The sequence below is a fragment of the Malaclemys terrapin genome, chromosome 10, assembly GCF_027887155.1.
Source record: "Malaclemys terrapin pileata isolate rMalTer1 chromosome 10, rMalTer1.hap1, whole genome shotgun sequence".
NCBI classification, from domain to species: domain Eukaryota; kingdom Metazoa; phylum Chordata; order Testudines; family Emydidae; genus Malaclemys; species Malaclemys terrapin.
Genome location: NC_071514.1, coordinates 33006208 through 33026316, shown reverse-complemented (window position 1 = coordinate 33026316; position 20109 = coordinate 33006208). Strand labels below are relative to the sequence as shown.

The 20109-nt window shown below is 39.2% G+C and overlaps 1 protein-coding gene across 1 annotated transcript in view; it reads left to right on the top strand.

Annotated features, from left to right (window-relative positions):
• VPS13C (vacuolar protein sorting 13 homolog C) overlaps nt 1–9637 on the top strand; it is a 209898-nt gene extending 200261 nt beyond the window's left edge. Inside the window, exons 80-83 of the mRNA XM_054042704.1 lie at nt 1546–1637; nt 3235–3355; nt 4609–4698; nt 7559–9637. Coding sequence (XP_053898679.1) covers nt 1546–1637; nt 3235–3355; nt 4609–4698; nt 7559–7660 — 405 coding nt within the window. The 3' untranslated portion in view covers nt 7661–9637. The remainder of the gene's footprint in view (nt 1–1545; nt 1638–3234; nt 3356–4608; nt 4699–7558) is intronic.
• Nucleotides 9638–20109: the final 10472 nt, after the last annotated feature.

Here is a 20109-nt window from a genome sequence, read left to right as displayed (position 1 = left end):
AACGCTACACATTTTAATTGTACATGAGCATAAAGCAGTCTACAGCCCACATCCTAGGCTGCCATATTAACATGCCTTTTTAACCCTAGCAAATCACCTCCCCTGCCCTTAATAAGCTGCCTTACAGTTGAGCAACCTTATGTGTGTATTTCCCCACAACATACAGATTGTAAACAAGAAACAAGTTAATTCAAGGGAAGGACTTGGATTTTAAATCATTGTTTACCACATAAGACGAGAAGCAAGTTCTCTAATGTGTGTAAGTTTGTCTGCATATGATTGTGGAGTTAAAATTGTGTGTTCAATATTTCATTTTTTGTTTGTTTTACCTCCATAACTTACTGTCATTTGTCAGTTTGCTCTCTCCAGAGCCCACAGATGTGTTGTCATATCCTCATCAGTCTCATATCCTCAGTATTATCATTATCATACTTTCTGTGTGTGTAAATGCGTGGAGGAGATTGCTTGTATTTTGGTGTTTGTGAAATGTCAGTATCTGGCATTTTTCTGTGATTTATGACGAAAGATAAAGGTTAGATATTGGTGACTGAATCTCTCAAATGGTACATATTTGAAGTGTACCTTAATACAAACCAGTTTACAGACAGCCCCCAGACAGTATTTACATTCTTGAATTGTCATGTTTCAGTTAAACAGCAGATAAAACGTTGCTAATTCTAAGAACTTGGTTTAACAGAATTAAGTCCATAAAAACTCGCTGGAAAAGAAAACAATTTTTTTAACTTTACTCTGACTTGAAGACTCAGCTCCCTATTACTAATATATCAGAAACATACCTGAGATCTTGGATTTAATATGCATTTTCCTTAAGCTTCTTTTTCAGCCTATATGTTCCATAAATACTTGTATCTAACATTTCACTTGCTAACATTTTATAATAAAAGGCCTGATCCTGAGAGGTGCTGAGTAGATTCAACCTGATAGTTTCTTGTGGCAGGACACCTCTCTCTGGATCATGATCTGAGTTGTATGTTTAAAACTAGGCATATTCTTTAAACAACATATCACAGGATTCTCACTCTTGTGTTCAAGGATCCAATGTGAGGCTTGGCAGAAGGAGAGAGCTCCTAGACAACCAATGGCAGAAAAAGAATGACAGTTGAAAAAATTAATAGGAATGTTCCACCTGTTTAAGTGATTGAGGACTTGAACAGATATAAAAAATGACTTGACTTTGGGTGTGAGACTCCCATGAAATAACTTCAAAGAACTAAAATGACTAGATAAATTTTTGACCTGGAAATAATAAATCCAATATAAATTGAGTATTTAAAATATGTTCCTAGAATCCTAGAAATGTAGGCCTGTAAGGGACCTCAGGAAGTCAAGTTAACTACCTTTATAGTTGGAAAGATTTTCCTAATATCTAACCTAAATCTCCCTTGCTGTAGATTAAGCTCATTATGTCTCATCCTCTCTTAAGTGCTCATGAAGTCCTCTTTATAACAGACTGTTAACAGGTCCCCTCTCAGTCTTCTTTTCTTAAAACTAAACCCAGTTTAAATCTTCATTTTCCTTTTTCAGAACTCTCATATCAGAAAGCTGGAAGGAGAAAGTTATCGATACCACTGTGTGCTTCCAGGAGGCAAGAAGACAAACCTTGTTGTTACCAATAGGTATTACTATCAGCATAGCCTAATATCTGTTCAAAAGCTGCTTTTTAGAAGCGTTCCATATTTTCAGGGCTTTGTCTCTTTCTTAGTGTGATAAATAAAAATCAATTATTCTTTGGCCTATAGAAGTTATGTTAAACTTCTGTGAACTTTCCTGTCTTCTATTTCCCGATATTTTAAACTTCCTTTATTTTGTTCCTATAAAAATTTTAAAATGGAACCAAATCTCTTCATATTAATGTACCTGCTTGGAAATACATCTTAATCAATGTCATTGTGGTTTGCGGCATTTTTCATGCAACTGTACTTGACTAGGAGGCAATACAATGCATGCAAATGAACATCCACAAAGAGCAGTTAATCTCTTTCATGTATTAGATGAATGGACTCCAGCAACCTGGGTTTTGTTTCCAAAATGATTGTTTTGCCCCTGAATAATGTGTCTTTTATTCAAATAGGTAGACTAGGTTATACTGAAACTAAAATTCCTAAATTGTTGTAACAATCAAACTCTAATTGTTTGAGAAATGGATTTCAACCTTGTTTCTTACATTACATTACTCACTTGCTGTATACATCTACTTTATCCCACATGCTCCAACAACCGTGCCAACGTTAATGTGCCAGTTGAGGCACCTGTGACTTTTTTGTACAAACAGGAGAAGAAATATAGCAATTGCTACTTAAGAACAATGAGAACATCACTTAGTAGGTCACTGCCTATGGTCTTAGACACAAACAGTTGAGGGATTTAATTGTTTTTAGAAGTGCTTAAACAGAAGCAAAGAGCACATGAAATGTGGTCTTACCCACCTGAGAAACAGAATGAGTGACTAGTTTCTGATCTTACTGATCACATGGGGTAGGTTCACCCAATACAAAACCCACATGAAAATGCTTCTTAGTTAACTTTGACAGCCCATCCACCTTGAAATTCACAATGCAATAGAAAAAGCCTTTTGAAACTACTATTGAAGTCCTGATAGTAGTAACAAGTTAAGGCTTGTCTTCACTGCAGCGTGAGCTCACCATATAACTGGAATGTAGGTCCTAAGCTGACTTCTGTCCCCACACACAAATTTTGTAGCTACAGTTAAATGTTTGAACTCAACTTAAACTAGCTCGCCTGTTGGGGATATGGGTTGAAGTTTGAGTGCTCCTGACACTCCAGCTGCTAATGCAGCAGGGATGCAACTACAGCTTGAGTTAGCACAACTCATCAAATAGCTTTATGTAGCTCAAGTGTGTTTTTCGCTGTGTGCTTGCTCACAGCAACTTGAGCTAGCGGTTGCAATGAAGATAAGCCCTGAATTTTCAACCCTGATGAAAAGGTGGTTTTAGTTGCTGTTTGGTTTTTTTTCTGTTTATGCAGATTGGTCTAAAACATAAGCTATTTCTGAGTACTCCTGATACGCAAATTGTTAAGGTAGTCCCAGCACCAAACTCATAGCCCTCAAGTAACATACCCACCCCTTGGCTCTGGAGCGATCACTGGTCTGTCATAAACATAAGGACAAGTCAAAATTAACCTTGTTTTCCTTCTGATAAAGTCATGGCTCTAGGAGGAGGTTATTTCACAATGCTTTTGTCTTTTGGATAGGAGGCTTATGTGTGTAAAAGACGTGGAGATCCTAGGCCATGTAACAGACTGGGATTATTTATTTGAAGATTTTACACATCCTCCTTCTGTCGAAACAAATGTACTAAAAATCATTGTGAAGGTAAAAAAATATTTATCCCTTTGGAGTGCAGATCTACTCTGAAAAGTGACTTGGATTTAAAAAGTATCAAAACGGCATTTTGGAGTTCTGTGTGTCAGGAAAACACCACTCTCGCTGTAATCGCTAACACCCTGAAAGTCAAATTGAGTCTCTTCCCCCTTATCCCCCACCTTACGTCTTCCATTAATAAAGGTTTTGCAGGCAAAATTATGCCCTCGACTAACATTTGCAACCCTATGATGTATACATAGACTTTCTGTGAAACCTCTCCAGCTTCACTGCCTTTAACAGACATGCACAGTTGTAACTGACTGAAACTTTTTAAGAATCTTATAATGTCAGGTACAGAAAAAGTATATTTTAATAAGGCTCAAACCCTTATTTTTAGAACATAAGTCCAAAAGCTTAACTTTTTGCTGCTATGGTATACTGAAAATTTTGATTTAAAATATTTTACATGTAGCACAGCCTCTGCTGCTTTCAGCATTTGGTCTTAAGACCTATATCGATATATCAATTTCTAATAAAGATTATGCATCCAATTCCTTGGAAAATTCAAGAATTTAGTGGAAAGTTAGGAATCCTAGATTTGAAGAAGCGACCTTATCAGGCTGTTTATATTACCAGGTGTTCTTGTATTGTTACTGTATGTCAGCCAATTTCAGAATCTTTGCATTTCCAGGGTTCTAGCTAAATCAAAAACTACTATAATTCAGCCAGTGCATGCTGCATGTGTAATGTTGATGAAATTTTTTGTGCCTTGTTATACTCTTTTTAAAATACCCCAATTATATAAAAAGCGTGATTGTCAAGAACTTGGATTGTAACATCATTCTACTTGAATTGTATCCTTGCATAACTTGACACTTTGTTGTCATTTCTGAGCGGAGCTAATTTTACTGTGTCGTCCTATATCCACAGATTTTGCCTGCAATTTAAGGAAATGGACTAGTATTTTTAATTTTTCACCGATGATAAGTTAGCTAGCAGTCTTGTTGCATGATACTTATCCATAGAAATTCACTTACTAAAATTTATTTTTTCAGATATGTAAACATCCGTCTCTAAACATAACTACTTTGATAATAAATTAGGATGATTGTGGTGTGAAGTCATTTATTTATAATATGGTCCGGATCTGTACAGAAAGAAAAGCGGATATAATTTTAAAGATGACATGTAAGCAACCCAATATTGGGTTGTGAATTTTTTCCCCAAGGCTTTTAAATTTATTTTTATTTCTCTTTTTTCAGGATCAGGGGCTGTTAATGTTCCAAAAAAAGGACCATGCAGCTCATGAATGTCTGAAGAAAATTCAATTGAAGGATGAAACTAGTGCAAGGGTAACTATTTCATTATTTATTTATTTATTTTTACATCTCATGCCATTCTAGCAAAATCAAAAACTATTGTCATTCAGCCAAAGGGGAGGGCCTGCTTGAAAGGATTAAAGCAGGCCTGCCCTGACTACTGGTTATTTGATAGAGGTCATTTAACACTGCACTGGATCCAGATACATGTGCCTTTTTAAGATGTATACCTTTGTGTACAATAACAATCCTAAAAGAGACAGTCTCTGTAAATTTCCCCTAATGTGAAATGCTTCTGAATGCTGGGAATCTTGTGAAAGGCAAGACGGTGCCTGGGGCCTCAAAAGTGCCTTCTGTAAGTGCTGAAAGGTAGCCGGTATGGTTCAGAGAAGACTGTGGCCCCAACTATGTCAGTTTCCTCCTTTCTCAAAGCAAGTGTGCATGTAAGGACCCTCTCTCTCTATGCCCAGAGCTACTTCTCAGATTTTGAGCAAAAAGTCACTTAATTTCTTGTGTTTTGTTGTATTATCACAGCTAGGTAGAAGTATTAGGTAACTTACCTTGACTTTTTGTTTTGGACACTTCAGGAATTCAGATAACAATGGCAGATTTAAGCACTCGCTCATTCTCCATATTGCAAGAGGTCAATGCACGTACCTATTGACTTTTCTGCCTAGGGTTGTTGCCTCTTCAATTAATTGGCTATATTGATTATTTGAAAATCCCCAATTAATAAACTAAACTTCTGAGGTTTGATAGATTCTAGTCCCAGAATCAGGTACAGTAGTATTAAAATTACTGTTTGGTTGGGAACCCTGCTATGCACAGCTGCAACACTTGCACTTAGAAAAGTTTTGAAATATTCAGTAATTTTATTAACACTAGTAAAAACACTAATGTTCCTATGCAAACAAGAAAGTAACAGTAGTGCAATATTAATTTGACTTCCAGCATCATATTATATTATATAATATTCAGCATCATATATATAATATGCATACTCACACAGTTCTGGAAGTGGGAAGACAGGTGATGGTCCACGAGGGTCCTATCCTGTCCCTAGCATGCCAAGCAAGTCCAATGGTTGAGATCTCTTTGGCTTAGATGGTGGTTGGGCCTATAATAAGGTCTGATGACTGTCCTGAATACTCATAAGACACTTCTGCCTCCTTTGCCCATAACTAACTTCCTCACCTTAACAACAAGGAGTCTGGTGGCACCTTAAAGACTAACAGATTTATTTGGGCATAAGCTTTCGTGGGTAAAAACCTCACTTCTTCAGATGCAGTGAGGTTTTTACCCACGAAAGCTTATGCCCAAATAAATCTGTTAGTCTTTAAGGTGCCACCAGACTCCTTGTTGTTTTTGTAGATACAGACTAATACGGCTACCCCCTGATACTTAATAATGTTGGGGGTATCCTTATCCTATAGCTTAGTAATTAATTATGTCAAACTTATTAGCATATACATCAGTTGGTTATTGTGGCAATCTTGTGCTTATACATCTGCTGATATTCCTAACCTAAAATACCCCAAAGTGATATGAACAGGTTTGTTGTGTTTACGTCAGCATTTTATGCAAGATCTCAGCAGAACTATATACTGTAAAACAAGCAAAATAATATATCTTATGACTCAGCGTAACTGCTGGGCAACTTAATTTTGATAAGGATTATAGGCCTGACTTCCTTATGCCAACTCTGTAAGCTAATACCTTACAGGCTTGGGCCTGCAGATTCCTTGCATTATTCTGGATACTATACCTTATTTTTGTATTCAAGCTGACTTAAAATCTATAGGGTATTCCCTAGACTGGCCCACAGGGCCTTCGCCTCCATCCCACACTGATAAACAATGGAGGCTTTTTGCTATCCTCTCCAACCCGTTTTACAAGCTGAAAAAAATTCTCTTGCCTAATTACAAGTTTTAGGTTGTCTTCAAATTTTGGGGAACCTAAATCTTTCTGGTTGGTCTTAGTTCACATTCAAAGTTTGCACTGAGTTGTTGAGAGGTATAGAAAGGGAGATAACATGCACACAAGCCAGCTTCACTCTATCATATTACACACACTAAATGAGTACACTGTTTCTAAAAAGAAAGGCATGTCAGATTGAATCCAGGATAATGGAAATTAATGCATCCTCTTAGCTTAAATGCTCCTTGTTCCATTTTTTTCATTAAATGTGAGACTCTCCTTTGGTATCCTTGTTTTGTTGTATTGTTTTGAGAAAATCACCTGTATTACTATTTTTGTGAATACCATTTGATACATAGAGCAGTAATTAAAATATTAACCTTACTGAGGTGTTGGCTATACATCCAACGTATAGGTGGCCAAAGCTTTCCAAGTTGGGTGAATACATTTAGACAGGCGTCTAAGTGGTCTGCCTTTCAAAGTTACAGAGCACTGACTTAAATGGAAATTTTACATGCTCAGCACATGTGAAAATGAAGTTACTTAAGGAACCTTGTTGTATCAGTGCCCTAAGTGTGTGCCTAACTATTTAAGCATGTGAGGAGTCTCATTGAAGGGTTAAGTATGTATTTTAAGAATGTGAATATTCCCATTGACCTCAGTTGGGACTATTCACTTGCTGAAGATTAGGCCCATGCTTAAGTGTTTTGCTGAATAGGGCATAGGTTCCTAATTTTAGGAACACAAGTTGAAAGTTTTGGCCAGTGTTCACACCTTTGCACTAGTGCTGATTGCTTTCAGACAGTGAGTGCCAGCATTTTAATCAGTCACCGTGCTTTGTTGTTTGCAGAACTAAAATACATTTTAGAAAATACACCTGTTTCAAAAATTGCCATAATTCAGTAAGTTGCGACTGTTTTTTGGTGGGGATCGCTAGCTAAACATGGCCTTTATTAATTTTATTATTGCTTTACAGAGAATTTGTCGTGCTGTTAATGAAGCCCAAGCAGCAAGACAGCAGCAAAAATTGGTGAAGAAAGCTTCACTGAAATTAATCAAACCACAGTCACCACCTTAATGATAACAGGGTTTGCATTTGGTTTAACTAGTGGTATGTGATCTTATTCCTGAAGATTTACCAGAAGCAATTTGTATACAATGTACAGAAAAAAATGAAATGCACTGATGGTCTTCCTGCAGGGTGTAGCTCCTATATTATCTAGACCACCTTTCATTTTTAAAAGTGAAGTTTCTTGGCAATTGTTGCGTAACATCATCTGATGGACTTTAACATTCCCCTTCAGCATATATATGTATTTTGATTATTTTGCAGGAAACAAATTCAATACATTGAAAATTTCCTTTAGAAAAGAGAAACTTTTATGGATTTTCCTCTTACCTTTTTTCCGATTATTAAGAAAAATATCCAACAGTTCTTTTTCACAGACTTGAATTGCTACTTGCATGAAACTATACCTAATTTGCAGTATAATGTAATGGTTTACAAATGAATTAGCAATAAATAATAATTCTAACTTTTGAAAACTAAAATCCATATATATCTAATTGAAGCTTATTAATAATATGTCCTTTATATTAGGAAATATTTCTAATGTTTAAAAATGTTCTTGTGGTGTTGGTCTTTCTATATTTGAAAGAAATACAGGGCTATTTGTACTCTGTGGTACAAGAAAATATTGCACTTTAGAATAATGTAAAAAAAGAATGTGGGTATATATAAAACACATCATTACTTCTCAGTAGAGACATGCACTTTAGAAATAATAGCCAATTTGCATATTATTAGAAATAATAGCCAATTTGTGTATTATTAGAAATAAAATTGCTCTAACTCACTTTAAAAATTGACAGCTTAGGTTCTCCTAAAATGACAAGCCATTTAATATCTTAATATGTATTAATAATAGGAAGGATTTAGTAGTAGACTGCACATTAATACTGGCTGTAGTTGAAAACTTAAATAGCTAGTGGGAAGATTTCCCTGTGAAGAAAATACAACTCATTTTTATACAACAAGATATATGCAGTTGGTCAAAAACTTGAACATTGATTTGTTGTCCATATTTCAGTGTCTAATTGATATTTGCCTGAGATTTGCCATTTACTTAAGTTAAATAATCAACAGCTGACAGTAGTATTCTTACTGAGTGTACTATTGCTTGTCTTGAATACTACTTCTAGGCCCCAGTTCAACAAGATACATAAGCGTATAACTAATTTTTAAGTGTTTGAATAGTCTCATTGACTTCATTGAGACAACTCACTGCTTAAAGTTAGGCACATGCTTAAGTACCTTTCTGAATCAGGCCTATATGAGCAAACTGTTTAGTTGAGTCATCAGTAAACCGAGACCTACCACTGTCAAATGTTTGACTTTCAAATGAGAGAATATGTGCCCTAAAACACCACTTGTAAATTTTTGCATTTTTTACTTTGTACCTCAACTAGAGAAAAAGACCAGTTATTGACTTGCCCTTATTTTTCTTTATATATGCAAGCTTAAAGACTGCCAGTATGAACTCGGTGTTGAATAGATTCTTGCTCTGTCAATATTTGAACTTTATTTCTGCTGAAGCAATCATCAAAGATAGAGGAAGACTCAAATTTCAAATCTGTACCAGAATCTAAACTTTCCCAGATTTCAGGGGTATGGAATTCTAGTGTTCTGGCCTGGGTCCATAGCTAATTAAGTGGTATACTTTGTCTGTCTTACCAAAGGAGAGAAATTAAAGATAATGAAAATGTGCTGCCAAATATGAAGCATCTAGGGAAAACTTGCACCTGTGCTTCATTTACTGCCGCTATGTACATTTGTAGTTTTGAACATCACATAGTACAGTAGGAAGAAAAAACCTTAATTCCTTAACTGTGAGGCCTCAGACACAGCTGTTGGCTAGAGAAGTCCTGAATGTGTAGTTTCATTCTAATGTTAAAACAGTACAGTGAATTGATAGAATGAGTTGTTTGGTATATTCTGTACATTTCAACTACTATGTTTAAAATACGGACAAAATAAAATCTTTATATGCAGTTATTTATGGTTTGAGTCTCAAAAATCATGGTATGAATCTCAAATGATGAATGAGGTTTATTTTCCAAGTGAAATTTATAAACATTCCTAAATAATTATGGTGGGGGTACAGGTGGAAAAAGAGTACTCACATACACTCAAATTGTAAACTTACATACTGCACAAGAGTTCTCATTGTGTCATTGTTTTCTGCACTGCCTTTCCTGTTCTCAGCTTGTGGCCTCTGAGGAGCAAACTGGCAAATCCTGATAGAAATCAGAAATTTCACTACTCTTTGCAGAATTGGTCTTGGATTTTTAGAGGCTGTCATGTTGATTGAGGGGAGTAGTGGGTATTAAAACTGATCCCAAATTTTTGCTCCCAGTTTTCTGCCATCTTGACTCATGTGATTCTCTTCACAGTTGCTATTATATCTGTAATAGTAGTTTAGTCTTGTCTGCAAATGTTGTAGATAATACTTAATCATTTAAATAAACACGATGAAATAGTTTTATATACAGATTAAATACAGATGGAAAAATGAAAAAAAAGTGATTATTTTATACTAACATTTTTACAACTTGGGTCATTTAGCAAGGGCTTTGGACCTTTAGATTCACATTGCAGATCTCCACTACTTGAGCCAACCCAGTAACTGGTGGTAGTGTCAGGCTGTTACCAACTATGTGGGCCAGCCACTAGAGGGGATCCTAGATGTACTCTCCCCCAGTGGGTATCACAGCTGTTTGCTAACAGAAGAGGAACATGCTCCATGCTCTTGGTTCAATTCCAGATTATGTATGGGAATGTGGTCCACTAGGTAAACCCTTCTGCCCTGCCTCTTTTCATCTATCTTCCCTACCCTAGCTCCTGCCTCTGTTCTACACTCCTCTTATCTAATCCCTACACCCTGGCTCCTGTCCCTTTCTTCTTCACCTGTATATGCCCCAACTCCCTCTGCTGCTGTCCACCCCCACTCTCTTCTACATCCTCCTCCCTCTGACTCCTGCAAACCCCATCTGTTCCCCTCCCTTTCTTACTCCTCTCCAAACACCATTCTATTTTGTCTTACGCAGTGCTTTTCAAACTAAAGCTATCATGGCAGGAGTATGAATGTTTTCAATGGATTCTTCAGCTAATGGCTTGTAGTATTCAAAAAACTTAAACTTATCTGAGAAAATATAATTATTGAATTAATATAACAAGATGTATATCTTCAATTGGCTGCAAAGAACTTCTCCCCCAGGACATCTCAAGTCATGAAAAAACATAAAATACAAAAGAGCACAAAAAAGTTTAATTTAAAATGTGAAAAAATTAACTTGTAAACCTTTTGGTAATAGCTGGTATAAATTTAATACAGTCTGAATCAGTTATGCCAAAAGTTTACAAATATGTATCACCACGTATCAAAGCGTGAATATGAACAATGGCTATTTCTCAAAGTGGATGCCAGTGGACTACCAACTTCAAGGGGAGTAACAGTAAGACTGTAAGAAGAAAGCACCTTTCTAAGAAGAAAACTTGCACATCAGACAAATGGCTATCTTAAAAAACAGATTAGGGTTTATTTATTATACCTTCCACGGATGACATCAGTACACTATTATATATATCACCATATGAAGGATAAAATCAAAGTTAAAGCGTTTTTGTGATGCATCTAATATAAAATATATATTCTTAGTCAAAGTGCAGGAATTGTGTACAGTTATGAATGCTTATGTCCTTCCAGTTGTGCAGTTCCCTTCCTTAAACTGTGGATATTTTATTTATATAATCACTGTATTGTTATGTCTCAGTAACAATGCTGTGAATATGCAAATCTTCCAACTCTGGCTACTATAATCTCTCCGCTCTGATTTGCTCCTACTTGTGGAGTTTTCAAGCTATTTGTCAGCAACTAAGATGGTAGTTCCATCTATTCACTTGATCTAGCTGAAGCAGAAAAGCTGTGAAATGTATGTGAAAGGGGAAAATATACCAAAAGGAAATTGACCTGTCAGAACGAACTTATGAAGTGAAAACTTTGGATTCATTTCCTTCCATTCTCTCCTTTCCTTCTTTCTACAGTTCAGCAGAGATTTTTATTCCAGAAAAACTATTGTCTATTTGTGCTTAAATGACATATAGCAAGAGAGTCCAACACCCCCTTCCGAAGCCTCCAAACAATAGATGGGTTTCAGTGTGGGGAAAAAAGGCCTTGATGTGTTCAGTGGGTTGAGGAGGAAGAGGATATGAGGAAGGGAGGAAGGAGAAGGCGGGATGATGGGTGTAGAGGAGCAAAGGACAGCTCAAAAAGGTAGAACTTTTTTATATTTAAAAAGTTCATACAAACAAATATGGTCTAAAGTTTTGCATACATCAATTTCTATTACATCAGCAAACTGAAAATACCTCCTCCAGCTATGGAGCCTGGCTACACAACAGAAGGAGAGTAAGCCCAAGAATTGTTAACGTGGGGGTGGGGATGGGGGAGGGTCGAGGGGAAGAGCCATGTAAAATGTTGCCACTGTCAGAAATTTGCTCTTTTTCTTGCTTTCATTTCTGCAAAAACCCCATGCCATATGATGAGTTTGATCTCTTAGTGTGGAGTGGGTAAGTCAGTGAAAGGAGTACAAGTCTGGGAAAGAGGGAGGGATTGGTTACCAGCTTGGCTGCAGGTGTGCTTGAGGAAGAAAGCTATTGGGGTGGAGGAAGGTTAAGATTGCTCTCTGGGCTGATGTATGGGGTTAGGTTATGTACACAGGAGTTCTTTATGTTCCCTGAATCTACAGTCTTGGAGTGATGGTGTGGGACAGAAGGTGCAGCAGTCTGCACCAAGCGGGGACCAAGGAGAGGGTTTGGAAGGAGCCTACTAGGGTGTATTCATTATTCCCTTGAGAATGTTGAATTCCAATCTCGCTTCGCTGTTCAGCTGGTTCATATTTTATCAGGTCTAGGTGGTAAAGTTTTCTTGGAGAGTTGCAACTGAATCTCAAATGCACCTATGGCCACCCATTATTTCTGCCTCTGCAGTGATAAATTTCCTAAAGAGTGTTTCCATATTTTCAGTCCCATTCTCCTACACTTGAGTGTGCTGGCAAGCTCAAACTTCATGATCTCCTGTAGGCGGGGAGGCATTACCTCTTTCAACTGCATCATCTGAGAAGAGCACAATCGGAGATTGGGGCAAACACAAGGCCATATGGGTGCCCATGTATGGAGTGTTCACAGACAAGCAAGTCTGCATGGAGAGCTGCATGCTGTTGGGAGGGCTCTGGCAGAAGGATGGGCTCCAGGAGGAGCATGGAAGTGTGGAGTGACACTCTGAGGTAGTTCCCTGCAATAAGGCAGATTGTTGGACATCCATCTCCATTGCTTTAAAGTTGCTCTTAGGTATTCATCATCAGCTGAGACTTTCGGTTATTTTAAGGCTTTTCCTCTTACCTGCATTGTGCCCCTGTACTGGTGGCAGCTCTGTCCCCGGGTCAAAGCTCCTAGCAGCATCAGGAGTTGGATGCCATCCTGCCTTGGCATGACAGTAAGCAGATGTGTGAACCTCTGTGTTGATGACAGGGTGGAAGGAGACGAGTATGTACCAGATTTGTTGCCTCTGCATCATAAGTCTATATGAGGCCAAATAGTTTGACATTGTCAATTTTCCTTTTTTCTTAACCAGGTGTCAAACTGCCTCTTAGTATAATCCATCAATCACTATAAGAGTATTACTCCTTCCTCTCTTATCCTAAGTAGAAATAAACCAAATTTCTTTTGGAGGAATCGTAGCTCAATCTTTGCACTCTAGGAGAATCCTGGATTGTATTATAGTGTGATTACTGTTTATTGGTCTCAGTCTCTTAGCCACGTAGTGACATCTATTATAATATTTTTCTGATTTTGCTGTAATGTCTCTCCTACATCGTCTGTTTTTATTTATCAAACTTCTTTACTAAGTTAATTTTTGTTTGTTTGTTTTTTAATTTCAAGTTAGTTACCCAAAGAGGGCATGACAAATATGAAATCCCCGCTCTCTACAGATTGTCAGGTTGTGGAATTTGACAATGGTAATGCCTTACCTTGGTTGGTATCAGACTCTCACTGTGGTTGAGAAGGTAGCTTTCACTTAGTTGTTTGCCTGATGTTTAACATTAGGAAGGGACTGGGTACTTTGGTTACATTTTCATCTTTCATGTTTGGAGTTTGTATATCATAATGAGCAGTTTTCACTCTTATAGTATGTGCCACTGTAAGAGTCCCCAAGGTACTGATGGACAACAGCTTCCAATATGTAAATCACTCCCACCTATATTGTGTGAGTGCTATAACCAGCCACTCACGAATTACACTAGAACATGTGGCGAGAGAGATGTTAACAAGCTAAGTGAAGTCAAAGTGAAGTTAGGTGTTAATTTGCATTTTACCTTTTATTTCTTTGTAACCAATTTTTATGCCTCACTACTTGTAATCACTTAAAATCTATCTTTCCATAGCTTATAAACTTGTTTTATTGTCTTATCTTAAACCAGTGTGTGCTTGGATTGAAATGTTTGGGAAACTCCTTTTAAAATAACAAGGGTTTCTATAAATGAAATGATGGACTTTATATGCGCTTGTATTGTCCAGGAGGATCCTGGGCAATATAAGACACATTTCTGGGGGAAAGTCTGGGGCTAGGAGTCTTCTGGCAATATAATTCATGAATGTCTGGCTATAGCACTCATACAGTATAGCTGGGAGTGATCTGGAGGCTGTGAGAGAGCAGACCAGGAGTGGTTGCGCTCTCAGTGAATCAGTGTAAGAGGCATCCCAGGTTGGTGAATTGAGGAGCATAGCTGTCCATCAGTCCAGATTGTACACCAGCAGATGCCACAGCCACTTACTTGGGTCACCACTTTATTCAGATGTCCCCGGGGAGCCAAATTAGCCTAATGAATGTCAATGTCAACTTATTCAGGACAGCATTAGTAAAAATTCCACTCTTACTAGACCTCCCTCTGAACCACTGGCTGTGGACAGAGACTGTGAAAGGAGTGGTAGGGTAATAAGCCCACCTCTTGAGTTCCAATATGTCTATGGTTTTAAGTTTCCCCATATGTTCATATCTCAGTTCTCCTGGCACTGCTGCCTCTGTGCCCAGTGGAGATGAGGCAGCATTGCCAGAGGGAGCCTTTCAAGCTCTGATACCCAGATTAAGTATTATCTTTAAAGAGCAATGAGTCTGGGCTAAATGTACCTATGAGAACTTTTGATATATGTGCCCACTCTGGCTTGTCCCACTGACTCATTACCAATAGAATTATTGCATGCTAATACGCTATAAAGGACAGGTGGGCAGTTATCTGTTGTCAATGACTCCACACTTAAGTTACCTGAGCTGTTGCAACTTTCTTATAGCTTATAATCAGAAAACAATCAGATACAATGATTAATACCTTCGTTTAATTACAATCTAATGTGAGTGTTGTGCGATTTTTGTGCAAGACCATTTTTCCGTTGTAAATTGGAATGATACATCAATGTGATGATTGTTTGAGGAGTGGTTCATTATCCTTTTTTATACATAAGATTCTTCTAGAATGGGCCACAAAGTGTCTAACTTTTCCTTAATGGTAGCTTGTGCCAGTATTATGAAACCATCTTGATGTAACCCATTAAAAAGAAAGCTTAAGAAACAGGCTGCTGCTAGCAATAAATGTCAAGAGAATCAGTATCTCCTCCTCCTTTCTTGCCACTTTCCTATTCGGGGTCAGCGACTTTTAAAGCCTTCCTTTAAAACTTACGATCATATGCCAGACTGTCGGAGATTGGATCTCTCTGAGTTTCACTGATATTTGGTCCATGTACCAAGTCTTCAGTCTCCTACTTGGTCGTCTTCCATCCAAAATCATTGCAATCGTCCTGCCAATGTAACTCTCCAGTCTCTGCTGCATATGCCCACATTGTAGCTTAGCTTCCCTCAACTTGTCTTCAATTGGAGCAACCAGGATTAGGCCCCTTACAATCTCATTTCATTTTCTATCATGGAGTGCCCAACCATTCAACCATCTTGAACATCTTCATTTCCATGGAGAGCATACTGATTTCTCTTTTAATGACTGGCCAGGTATCTGGTCTGTACATTAAGATGGGTCAAAGTACATTCTGTCTTTTAACTTCAAAGAGAACTGGAGTCACTCCCACCATTTCCATCAAACAGCTTCAGTACGCTGCCAGGCATCACTCAGGAGGGCACTGTCATTGGTATTGAAATTCTTTCACTCTTCTAAGCTCTCTGCACGTGGTATCCTTTACTGTGCATAAAACAGATACATCCTTAATTTGACAGATCTTTGCAAAAAATAGAAAATACTACATTAATTTTCTCATTTCACTGCTAGGATTTTTAAAGTTCAATGCTTAACGTTCACTATAACATATGAAGTTTGCTAAATAAACCAAGATGCCTCCGTTGGTTATTGTATCAATATGTATCATTGTATTATACTATAATGTGAAATGATGCTGTAAATTGTTGTTTCAGTTGTTGCCCACAAGATGGAGGAATGACTTAACATTTATATTTTGCTGCTGTCCTTTTAACATTTTTTCCACGTACCGACATTGGTGAAAGGAATTAAAATCTTTAATGCAGGACATAAGATGTATATCAGAGGATGTTATAAGGTTTGCCAGCTGTGGACAAAAACCAATGATTTATGGAGGACTACTAAAAAATACAGCATAAAGGACACTCTTGCAATAATTCTTGCTGTGGCCACTGTGAAATATGAATTGCTGCCCAATTTGCAAATGCACAACATACCTGAAGGGATATTAGTTTTGAGGTTTAAGTAAAACCTTTGTATATAATTCACTCAACATACTCACCTCTCTGCTGTATTGGAATGCAGAAGTTTGTGTATAGATCTTTGTATAAGACAGAGTATTGTATCAAGTCTGTACTATTTTTTGCTTGTATAGAATAACAGGCACAGAGGGATCTGAGAATATTTGAGATCCTTCCCAGGTCCTTTTCCGTTTAGGCCTTCCCAAAACTCTTCATGGGATTATTCTTTCTGTTTCCTCACACTATTCAGCTGAAATTATCATTTTTATTTTTTGGGAGAATAGAAGGAATGGTCTAAGCATTGTGTAACACAAGGAAATGTCTGACACATGAGACCATTGGGGGAAATGCTTTAGAAAGATCCACGAGTTCAAAATTTTTGAACTGTTGTTGTTCTGGGTTAGCTCTTGTTGGATAATTTCTATATTTTATAGTTATAAAAACTATATGAGATTTGCTGATTTAAAAAAAAAAAAACAACAACAAAAGCTCTAACAGAGGTTCAGAACATGGGTCGTGGCTGCTACTTTCTCTCTGTCAGGACACTGAGGAAAACATACTTTAAAAAAAGGAATCCTTCATTATGAACTCACCATCATCCTCTTCATACCGGTGAGCTTGAGGAACCTTCTAGGAAAAGGTGTTTTAACTGCACATGCGCTCCCTCATGGCACTGAACTTGGAGTCTTGCTTATGTATAAAAACACCAGTCACTTCAGGGGTTTTATGGTGACCTAGATGTGGGAAGGTGTGTGTGTGTGTGTAACTACATAGAAACAATAGGTGCACACACATACATGCAGTTGTGTATTATTCAATAAAACATCTTAGAAGCAATGTGATTTTTTTTTTTAAATTAACGTACTGGGTGAAGGTCTGTACTGCACTGCTCAGGGACACAGCACTGATGTTGCAATCTGGGGTAGCATGAGGTTTAATGGTGCTCAGGGCCGGCTCTAGGCACCAGCCGACCAAGCACGTGCTTGGGGCGGCACCTCAGAAGGGGCAGCCAATGTTGGGGTGGCGGAGGGGCGCTCGAGGGTTTTTTTTGTTTGTTTCGGCTAGGCAGCCAAGGGGGTGTTTTGGCGGCGCAGCGCTGGGGGGGGTAGGGGCTTCGGCGCTAGGGGGGGCAGTGTGGCAAGGTGCTGGGGGGGACAGGGGTTTGGCTGGCACGGCGCGGCGCTCCGGGGGTTTGGCCGGCGAGGCGCTCGGGGGGGTTTAGGCGGCCCGGCATGGCGCGGTGCTCGGGGGCGGGAGGGGCAGGGATTTGGCCAGCCCGGCACTCGGAGGGGGGGCGGGGATTTGGCCAGCCCGACAAAGCGCTCTGGGGGTTTGGGCGGCCCAATGAGCCGCTTGGGGTGGGGGGTGTTGGGCGGGGGTTTGAGCGGCCCGGTGCTCTGGGGATTTGGGCGGCCTGGCCTGGCGCTGGGGGTGGGGAGGGGTTTGGCCGGCCAGGCGCGGCACTGTGGGGAGGTTCGGCGGCACGGCGCTGGGGGAGGGGGGTGTTACGGCGGGGCAGCACTCTTTTTTTTTTGCCTGGGGTGGTAAAAAAGTTAGACCCGTCCCTGATGGTGCTAAGGGTTTTTTTTAAGACATCCTTACATCCTTGTGACTCTGCCAGGTCTGGCTCCAGCATTTCTGCCGCCCCAAGCAACCAAAAAAAAAAAAAAAAGCGATTGCGATTGGCGGTGGCAATTGGAGGAAAAAAAAAAAAGCTGTGGTCGGCGGCGGCAGTTCAACGGCAGGCCCTTCACTTCTCAAGGGAGTGAGGGACCTGCCGCCCCCGAATTGCTGCAGGTGCCGCCCCTCTCCCTTGGCCGCCCCAAGCACCTGCTTGTTAAGCTGGTGCCTGGAGCCGGCCCTGTACTCTGCACTATTGTTAACACTGGAGTGGCCCCTGGCCTAATTTATGCAGACATGAGGCGCTGTCTGAGTTACAACAGCCTGTGCCCTGCTGCTTCTGGGTGACTGGGCTGCCCAGAATCTCTAAAGTGCTGTTATCCAATCTCACTTTTGGCACAGCCTTCCCATCCTTAACCTCACCTCTACTATGCACCCTATCCCAGAGCTTGTGACAGGGTCCTCTAAGGACAGCTAGTTGCTGTCTTCCTCAGTTCTTACACTAGGAGAATTCTGTACTGGCTGGATCCAGAGCTTAAGACTCCTTTTATGCCAATCCAGCCCTTTTACCCAACATAATGGGGTCAGAAGGGAGGTGAGAATCTCACCCAATATGTATTAGAACAAACCATAAAACGCAAAAAAAAAATTACAACAAAAATTTAAATTTCCAAGCTATGTTTTTGCAGAGTTCAAAATGGGACCATTTTTAAAAAATCATTTTTGCATTTTGGGGTTTTTCCCCTTTCTCTCTTTCTGTTTTTTCCCTTTTTGCTGCATAGTGAAATAATATGAATATCCAGACTATTTTTTCAGATTTTCATTTTCTTCTCTAACTCTTAAAAATGTCTCCACCTTCATAATAGTTAGAAGGTAGGCAAGAGGGGGGAGAAAGGAAAAAATGAGGGTGAAAAACCTCACAACAAAATTGATTTACATTCACTGGCAAAAAAGGAAAGGAAAATACTTTCCCTCTTTTTTCCCCACATGGGAAAAGTGAACTTGGTTGGTTGTAATGGAATCATGAAATAAGTAACCATTTCTCTTTTGAAATAACAAAAATGACGCACAGTAATCACAGTTTTAGGAGGAGGGGGGAATTAAAATAAAGGGTTTTTTATTCCCTTCCACATACATTTTCTCTCAATTATCTCCAAGAGAGAGAGAAGGGAATTTTACAATTGTGAAATGAGAATTCTTTTGGGGGAAAGACTTTTTTCATTGAAAATGCATTTTTCCCCACACAAAAATGTGTTTGATTAAACTGTTGGTTTTTTTTTTACAAACTTCTCATAAAAAAAATTCCAACCATCTCTTTCATCTGTCCTTTTTCCTTCCACTCAGACAGGCAGGGGAACGATGTGGGGAGATGGAGACAACTTTTATGGGGAGAAGTTAAAGGTAAGGGGAACAGCCTAAGGGGGAGTGTGGTTGCTGGGCAACAGGTAGCCTGGAGATCACTGGAATAAACCTGGAAGAAGAGTTGCTATAGGGTTATATTAACTTCTGCTTCTTTTCCCATTAGTTTCTGACTCTCAGGACAGTTCTGCCCTGGCTTTTCCCATCCCTGGCCTTCTGCTCCCTCTAAGGGCCCACAGGAACTTCTCCACTTACATGCATGAACTCCTTCCTTCCCATGCCAGTGGGGCAATGAGGCTGCTGCCTCTGAGCCACTCTAGAGGTCTGGGAAGTGTCATGGGAAGCAGAGGATGCTTGCTCAACACTAATGCTTTGCAACAAGGTTGCTCTCCTATCCCTTTCAAAATATAATCCCGTCCCGGCTTCGTGCAGCCAGCCCAAATGAGAAGAGAGGGTTAAAACAATTGACCACTCATGCCTTCCATACAGCTTGTCTGGGGAGTCAGAAGATAAGATCTGCATTTCTTCCTCAGAGTCTACCAACTAGTTCTTCTCTGCAGGAAGCCCCTAGACCCTGTACCTTTTATCTCCCTTCATAGCTGCTTTCCTCTGGAAACCTTGGCTTTAAAGGCTTCCCTGTTCATGAGGTGTTGCCCTCAGCTGCCTCTGGCAGCAATAACAATGGATAAGAACAGTGTCATGGTAGGCC